The 9,597-nt window shown below is 34.6% G+C and overlaps 1 protein-coding gene across 1 annotated transcript; it reads left to right on the forward strand.

Annotated features, from left to right (window-relative positions):
• Nucleotides 1-4,631: 4,631 nt before the first annotated feature.
• Nucleotides 4,632-5,195, forward strand: LOC145821609 (uncharacterized). Its single transcript, XM_082918144.1, has one exon. The coding sequence runs from the start codon at nt 4,632-4,634 to the stop codon at nt 5,193-5,195; it is 564 nt and encodes a 187-aa protein (XP_082774270.1).
• The last annotated feature ends 4,402 nt before the right edge of the window (nt 5,196-9,597 follow it).

Raw genomic sequence — 9,597 nt, forward strand, 5'->3', positions numbered from 1 at the left:
CTCCTCGAGCCGAGTCCGGATGGGAGAGATATGGTTGTTGGAAGTTAGGCATCAATCCGGTTGGACCGAAACTGAGCAGTCTTCACTAAAAGATGGATATCTCTTAGCACACATGGAATTTTGAGGTGAGGCTTACAAATTTGGAAAGAAGACTTCTGGGGCTAAAGTTTAGGCTCAAGAATGACCTGAAAAGGCATCCAGATGAAGGATTTAGACTTTCTTCAAAACGGGGACTAGGACTGATTTTTGTTGCCGATCTCTATGGGAGTGTGCCGGCCATGATTGGCCAATGACGGCCAAAAGTGACCCCTGCTGGCCATCAATGAACCACTGCCTGCCATCACTGATGGCCAGCAGCACCCCTCTCTCAGCAGGTTTCACGGCAAATCTTTTGAGCCAGCTGGAATCCTTTAATTTCCCCTCCATACACGCGTATAGAGGGATGAAGCTTTTGCCCAGCTTGTTCAAGAAGCTTTGAATTGATTTTCCTCTACATAAGGAGAGGCCCTCTCTCCCCAGGAGAGGTTTTGCAACTTTGGAAGAAAAAACCTCTCTTTCTCTCTATATTGTTTGTGACTTGTGCTTTGGAGTTGGATTTCCTTGCACTTTTACACTACAACACCTAGATATACACCACCACCATTGGACAAAGCTTCTTGGGAGGTCTTCTTGAGGTCTGAAAGTGAGTTTCTACCCCCCTGAAGTTGCTAGTTTCGAAGAGGGTCTTCAAGGGTAAGTATTTTTCCCATTTTTGCACTTTCTTGCACCTTGCTTTAGCCCTCTTTGCATATTGATTTAGACTTTTCTTATAACTAAAAAAAGTCTTGTATTTAAGTCCATTTTAAGTTTGTTTAAGGTCATTTTTCTGTTAGGGGTGTGTATCCCTCTTGCATGCTTTGTTTGGCTTTGTTTTAAGCCATATCTTGGAACTTCCGAGCTAGCCTTGGTTTGGCCTTCCTACCACTGAAATCCAGCGGATTTTCAGTGGTAAAGGTGGGGTTTTGAGGTCCTTAATCAGAGGGGGTGGCCCCCTCTCTTTTCGTTCCTCTTTGCTTGCATTTTTGGCCTTCCAAAGGACCATCCTTCTATGTATTTTTGAGGCTTGGTTCAGGCCTATTTTTGTGACTTTTAGGACCTACCTTGGCCCTGTCCATGGCTGGTTTGGTCATATTTTGCATGCATATAGTATGTGTAGTGCAACTCCATCCATGGCTCATCAAAGTAGCATGTGTGCTTAGCTTGTGTTGAGTCCATTTCAGTGGGTTTTTGGTGATGTTTTACCATGCCATGAACCTGTTTTGGGTTGGTTTTGTTACTCCATGCTTGCATGATGCACTTGTAGTGTAAATCTCCTAAACTAGCTTCATATGATCCATGCCATGCCATGTCATTTCAGCTTGTTTGGTTTACATTTCAGCATATATTTGGTCATCATTTGGCATGTTATGACCCTATCCATAGTTGGTTCGATCATCCTTTGCATGCTCCATATAGGTGTAGAACAAATCTTGTTTACTAGCCATTTGTGCATGATGTTTTGACTCATCATACTAGCATATTTTGGCTTTATTTTGAAGTGTTCTAGGACTGTTTTGGACTTCTATGGCCATATCACTCTTGCTTTGTATAGCTATAGTGTAAATGCTTAGGCTAGTCTTGGGTTTTGAGGCCCCTGCCATGCCATACATGTGATATTTGCATGCTTTGCCCTCATTCTATATGCTATTTCAATCAATGAAATGTTGTCATACACTTGTATTTGACATGCCTTGAATGCTTTATAGAGCTTGTGTTTTATGCCTCAAGAATGAGCTTTTGTGCATGCCATTAAGCCTAAGCCTTTAGCTCATCATTTCAGCGCATTTTGGGTCCTATTATACCATGATGTAACTCTGTTTTATGTCGCCCAAGTCATGCCATGTTTGGTTTCAATAGGTGTAGTGCATTGCCTCTTTAAAGCCTTGCATGCTCCACGTTTTTGGCTTTGTGTTCTAGCCTTTGTTGGCTAGCTTTGAGCTTAGTTTTGGTCTTGTTTGGACCTACCCTAGGACTGTTTTAGGTCCCCTCGGCCCCTTGGGGCTTGCCTTGTATGACCGTGGCTTAAGTCCCTTTGTTTACCTTGAGCTTTGAGCATCATGACATGCTATGCTTGCATGGTTGATTTGATTTGGCATCACTTTACATGAAATTTCAGAGCTTACCTCATTGTCATACATCTGTGTTTGTTGCTCCTTAAGTGTGCTTAAGAGTTGTCCTCTTTGTGCCTTAATACTTGAGCCACTTGGCACACATGTTTGCCTTGCCATTTCATGCTTTTCATGCCATCAATTCATCACTTATGGCTACTGATTTGGACCTATTTGAGAGCTGTCCATCTTTGGTGTAAGCCCATCTTACCATGTTGTCGCATGCTTGTTTCATCTTGTTTGTTGTTGCATACTTGTCCACCTTTGCGTGCCTTGCATGTTTGCATATCCATGTTGCATTTTGCCATGTTGTTCAAGGTTGTCACCTCACATCATGCCTATGTGCTTGTTGCATGTCATTAGCCTTGTTAGGTTATTCACATTGCATGTTTGCCATCCTTACGCGTTGCATTGTTTGGATTAAGTGTTAATCCGAACACAAGGAACGAGGGGCGTTTCATACTCCGAGTGATGGAACGTGTCTCAATTCTTGGTCGCCGAAGCTCTTGATGATTCATGATAGAGTTTTAGACTTTACTTGCTTTATTTGTGCATTCATTTCCATATTGATTTGCACAAGTTGGATCTTTGGCCATCATGCATCGGAATGCATGATTGATGGTCGTGGATCCGACTAGGCCTCTCACTTGATGTTTTGAGGTGATTTGGGGTGGCATAGTGCGTATATACCCTTGGGAGACCCTCCCATTCCTCTATTTTGTGCTTTGTTGCAGTTTGGTGTCACAGCACACCAGTGGTCGGCAGTGCACCACTGATGGCCGGCAGTGTCACACCCTTGGCCGGCAGTGCCCTGTTGTTGGCCGGCATCTCTCCTTTCATGGCTGGCAGGCCACTGGTGAATTCCCCAGTAGTGTTTTGGTAAGTTGCAGCAACAAACACTGGAAGACACTCTGCAAACAGAGCCTCTAAAGAGCAACCAGAAGGCGTTTCGAGGCAAGGAACCGAAGCGAGCATGCATACCCTCCTCTTCTTCAAACAGAGCTGGAATAGCATTCATTTACTGCTTACTTGTTAGTTAGTAGTTGTGTAATAATTAGTTGTAGCAAGTTATTAATTCGGTTTTGTAATAATTAATTAGCTTGTGAGTTAGTTAATTAGGCGGCTTGTATTATTTATTCGGACCCTCCGAGCGAGGGCACAATTGTAATAAGTGTGCGTGCGTGTGATGTATGTCTTCCAACCCCACGTCTTTTTCCCTTTTATTTACCCGCTTATGATGGTTAGATTAGGACATGTTTCAATTAGCATACTTATACTTGCATGTTTGCATCATTCATTTGTATTGCATGCACCGGGCTCGGCGCATCATACTAACTGCATTGTATTTCAATTCCAAGTTGAATACTTGTTAGTTGCAGCATTTCACATGCCATCCTTAGAATAGCCGAGCCTACTATAGTTGCATTTTGCATGTGTTGCATTAAGCATTTCTGTATATTTAGGATCATGCATGATTTCTAATCAGCTTCTGTTTTGGCTTGGAATACTCAGTAAGTTGTATGCTTTAGCATCCTTGCATGCGTGTGAGTGACTACCATGATAGCATGCTTACCATGAGGCTATTTGCTTATGTGATATACCTGCCTGAATGCCTGCGGGTGAAGGTTGGGTTATTTGGATTGGAACAATTCATCGATTGTGAGTTTTAAGCCCACTTGAGAGTGGCAAATCATCTTGTTTTCTAAGCCCACCCGAGGGTGGCAAATCCACGTCTTAGCCTACTTACGAGTAGCATCATCAAACCATTTTCAAATAAACAAACATGAGACGTTCTGTTCCAATTCAGGCGATCCGGTCTATATTTGTATGTTGTGCACATCACATAGTAAATCTAGGTTAATAACCAGAATAAGAACGCATAAGGTTTTCAAAACTAGATATCATGGTTAGTAGAGGCCGATCTTTGATCAGGCAAGCGGAGGTGCTCACGAAGTGACCTTCCCCAATCGTACCCAAGTTCCCGAGCCAAGGCAACTTTGGTGATAATGAACACATGGCCTTAGGCAACGAGTCAGGGTTTCCTAAATTCTCCCAAAATAAATATTTAGGTGGTGACTCTGTATCTGGCAAAGCAGTCCATGTTTGGCACTTCTTTCAAAAACTCTGTTTTAAAAAACGATTTGCCGGATTTGGACTCTTTGATGATTCATCGGTCTTGTATTGCACTCTGCGGGATTAGATACAAGACCGTGACTTTGAGTCCTGAACTGTAGTGAGCTCCAAATGAACAAAACAGGATTTCCCTCCCGGGACGTTCGGGGACGTCTACAGATGTTTCTCGAGTTCACGACCAAAGGAGTGGAGTAAGTGGTTAGCATGGGCTGAGTATTGCTATAATACCAGTTGGCATTCAGCTATTAAACAACCCCTTTTGAAGTTGTGTATGGTCGGCCACCACCAACTTTATTTTCCTACATTCCCGGCATGACGAAGGTTGACGCCGTGGAGAAACAGTTAATGGATCGCGATCAGATTATTAAAGATTTGCAGGCAACACTGAAGGAAGCGCAGTCACGCATGAAGAAAGTGTATGACCGTCATCATAGAGAAAGAGAATTTGAAGAGGGAGAGTGGGCTTATCATAAGCTCCAACCATATCGGCAAGCATCCATAGCAATGAGGAAAAATCTCAAACTCTTTCCTAAGTATTATGGGCCATTCCAGATTGCTAAGAAGATCGGGGCAGTGACATATAAATTGGACCTGCCCAAGGATTCACGTATCCATCCCGTTTTTCATGTCTCACTGTTGAAGAAAAAGATTGGTGAAAACCTTCATGTACAAAGCATGCTCCCAATTGTACGCACTGAAGATGAAATTCTTGTTCCTAAGCCGCAAGCAGTTCTGGATCGTCGAGTGCGTAACAGGAAGGACGAGGTTCTCATTTATTGGCAAGGATTATCACCCACTGAAGCTACTTGGGAAAATCTGGTAACCATGAAGCAGCAATTTCCTGAATATTGCCTTGAGGACAAGGCTACCTTTTAGGGGGGAGGAATTGTTACTTGACTATTATTTTATTGTTTTTCAAAATAATATTTTAGTTTAGGTTGTTATCCTTGCAGTCAGTAATCCTAGTTTTTAGTGATAATTGTTAGTAGTTGGTTTGACCTGGTTTCAAAGAAAGTAGTGGGTCTAACTTCTTTTTCTAATGTCATGGTTGTGAACGTTGAGGCTGCCAATATAAGAGTAGCTAGTCATGAATAAATTAGTGAGTTGTCATTTATTGTTGAACACTTGTGTTTAATTGGAGGTCAGGGTTCCACAGTCAACCCAAACTATTGTATTGCTTATTTTTTTTTACTCTATTACAATAGGTTCCAAGAAACAAAAACAGGACACTCCCCGGTACGTATTGATACAAATGAAATTTATATTAACACAAATTCATAGTTCAATCTGGTAAAATATGTATATTTTTAATTAAAAATAATAATATAATATTAAGTAATAATTTAAAAGATAAAGTATAACTTACACTTCCAAAAATGAAAAAACTACAACGTTACACGAAAAAAAACAACATTCTTTAAAATCAAGAATCCTATCATAGTGATAAATGCTCTCTCTCTCATGTGAATCCAATTCAAATGATGTGTTTTTTCGGTAAACATCTCCAACTAACCACATCCAAGCTCCAATTTCAAATTAAATGATTGGTGACAATCCAATTCCCACTTATTTCTTGTCACACCGCCCTGGTTTTGACCTAATTTTATTCCACATTAACTGCCACCACTTTATGTCCCCCCCTCCCTCACCTAAAAGTTCTTTCACATCAAATAGACACCTTCCCCTTATTTGGAGATCATACATAACCATGATCATATATTGGAAAATTACAACTCAGGTATGCTTTTCAAAAATAATTATATATATATATATATAAATTTGTAATTTTAATAATTAAAATTTATAAGTTTTATCATTAATCTAAAGAAAAATTAATCCAGCACTGATTTGTTATTTTTCCATCATATATTATAATTTGAATAAATTACACTGATATTTCCTAAAGTTTGAAAAAAATACAATAAGTTTTATCGTAATTACATTAAGATTTCTTAAAATTTTAATTCACATAATACTTTATTCCATTTTTATTAATAATTCTTTAGTTCTATGAATGAAAAAATAATAATATCATATTTTTTTTTACATTGAAATGTATATTTTTCTTATTTACTATGATTTTACACTATTTATATTAGTTTCGGTTATTTTAACCTTACTAAAATAGGGTCGATGTAATCAGGGATGGATTTAGGATTTGATATTTGGGGACACATGTAACTTTTTATCGAAAAAAATTACTATAAAATTTTAAATTTTGATTTATACCAATATAAAAAAATGAATAATATTACTATTAATTGGACTTTTTTGTCAATATAATCGAGAACAAAAATATAATTAGACATATTTTTTGTTTTCATTAACTTAACAAAATATCAACTATTATTATTTCTCCATCTAATAAAGTTAACTATTTAAAAATGTTATAATCGTCACTTTTTATAATATATATAAAAACATTAATGATAAACTCGCTATCAAATTCTTAATTAATACCTTTCTTAATAAATATGATCAAGTAACTTGTTACAAAATCATCTTCCATCTTATTACGTAGTTTAGTTTTTTTTTTTTTTTAAAATTATAATTGAAAATGTATGTTTTTATGAGTATAGTGCTAATCCATTTCAATAAGCGGTGTTAAATTTTATTGACTTATTTTAAGAATGTCATGTTGAAGTAGACAATATTCTTATTTTTCGAGAATGAACAAATAAGAATAAATGCAAAATAAGATGCATAAACAAATTAAAGTGCGATTAATGAAAGAAGGAAAAAAAAATGATATATGAACAGAAAATAAGAATACTAACAAATAGAAATAAATAAAAGAATACAAATAGCTTTAAACAGTATAGAAATATAACAAATAATATAGATAACAAATAGAATAGATCAATATTTGATAAAACTCAATTTAGAAAATATTTTAGAATTTTGTAATGCAAATAATTTGGAGAGTGTGAACTACTGAAATTTTGGGGTGCAAATACTAAAGTTTGAAATTATCTTACTAATTATTAGTATAATATATATAGCTTTTGTTAAAAATTTGGGGGTGCCACTGGCCTGCCTGCACCCCTAAATCTATCCTTAGATGTAATTATGCTAAAACTACTTGGATTTTCTCTCTATCTTAGGTGAGGCTGGTGTAATTTACTTTTATACCAAGAAGGGTTGGTTCATTTGGTAAGGCTCATTCTCTTCGCTCATTTGGCGTTAGTTCGAGTTTCGCTGTCGGCAGTCCTTTGTTAGTGGACGATATTACATAACGTTTTCCCTAACCTTAGAGTGGAGGTAGCCTCCCCTCCTTCTAAATTTTTTTTAGATCAAGTAATTTACTTTTATAATTTTTTAAACACAAATAATATATATATATTTTTTAAATCAGTGAAAAGAAGCACATTTATTAATGAATTGCATATAATTACATCAATCAATGAGAAGGAAATGCAAAGGCTATCCGACTATAAAAATTATTTTGGAAAAAATTATATAGTTGAGAGATTCATTTCAAAGGTAAGTTTTATTATATAAGAATTGAATATGGATTTTCATCACTTTCTAAATACAATTTTAATTTTTTTTTTTTTTTTGGAGTTCTAGCTTTTCTATTTTTTATTTAGGGTGATGCTACAATATGTTGTGTATATCACATATAAGTTATGGTTTAAATATTATTAATTATGAGTTATTGTAGTATGTTGTGAAGTCAACAAATTGTCAAATTAAAGTTTATTACATTTTATTATAGTATTTAATTACATTTAAAAGTTGTGTTAATTATGATCCGTTTTAATGACTTTAGTTACGCCTAAAATAATGTTCGGTTTTATCTTATTACTCGTTTGGGAGTTTGCTATTTTAGTTAATTTTTTATAAAAAGATGTGCAAAAAAAAATAGAAAGAGTGATGACAATTTATAATAATTTTTTTACTATTTTAGCCTACTAACAAATAAAGTGGTATTAATTGTGACCTAATACGACTATAATATTCAATAACTCAATTTTTTTTTTCTGCTATGGTTAAAAGTTGGGCTGCATGTAAATATGAAACATTTTTGGAGGTGTATGAATTTCCCAATCATACACTAAAGGTACAACTACTTTTTGCATGTTAAGCCAGTCACAACAAGAGTCCATATGTTTAAGGGCATGTTTGGCTGTGTTCTACTTTTCTTCAATTTTTTGTTTTTTTGACTCTTGATAAAAATAAAAAAAATAATAAAAAAATTGAAAAATTTGAGTGCACCATTCATTTGTACATAACTTCCACACACACACACACATATATATATATATATATATTTGTGCGAAAATGGTTTTATTTAGAAAATAACTTTTTGTTGTGCATTGAAATGTTAATCGAAAATGATTTCCATTTTTACATAACTTCTTCTTCTTTTTTCTTTTTTTTTGTGAACAAATTTTAGAAAATAACTTTTTTTTTTGTGCATTGAAATATTAAGCGAAAATAATTTCCAAAAATAGTTGGCCAAACAAATTTATTTGTGTTTTTGAAAGAAAATAGAAACACGGCTAAACATGTGGTTGCGTTTTTCTCTAATCTTGGAATTAGGTTCTCTTGACAATGATAATAAAAAAACAAAAAACAAAAAAAACAACATTGTCATAAGACAATGGTAAAAGATGTAGCATAGGATTCCTCTGAGCACGTTTGGTTGTGTTTTTCTTCATGTTTTTTTTTTTTTATTAATAAAAAATAAAGAAAATTGAAAACATCTTTCATTTTTATATCACTTTTATTGTTTTCTTTTTTTTTTTTTAAATACAAACTAGTAAAATTTTGAAAGCACTTCTTCTTCTTCTTCTTCTTTTTTTTTTTTAATCGCTTGTGTGAAAATAATTTTATCGACGTGCCCTAAAATTCGAGTTTTTTTTTTCCAAAAATAATTAAAAATAATTTTCAAAAATAGTAGACCCAACAAATTTATGTAATTTTGAAAAAAAAAAAAATGAAATACAAAAAGAGACCATATACTCTATTTGGTTTATTAGAATGAAATGAAATAATCATTTGTTATCTTGCTTATGGAATGATAATTCTCTGTAAATGATAATTCTATTTCAATGCATTTTTTCATAATTTTTTAATAAATCATTTCTGTATTCAATTTTTTGGAAACTAAGTTTTTTATTTTTCGTATTTTTTTGTTTTTAGTGAGTATTTTTTAAATTTTAAGTAATTTGTTTACTTTTTAAATGATTCATTAAAGTAATTTTAAGTATTTTTATATTATTTTATAAATATTATACTTTTTAAGTATATTTATGTTAGATGTATCTAAAAA

Source organism: Camellia sinensis, chromosome 3 (genome assembly GCF_055761805.1).
Source record: "Camellia sinensis isolate YWXY chromosome 3, ASM5576180v1, whole genome shotgun sequence".
Lineage (NCBI taxonomy): Eukaryota > Viridiplantae > Streptophyta > Magnoliopsida > Ericales > Theaceae > Camellia > Camellia sinensis.

Bases quoted from the DNA above. Each gene is read 5' to 3' on its own strand.
- LOC145821609 (XM_082918144.1), top strand. From the start codon at position 4,632: ATGACGAAGGTTGACGCCGTGGAGAAACAGTTAATGGATCGCGATCAG.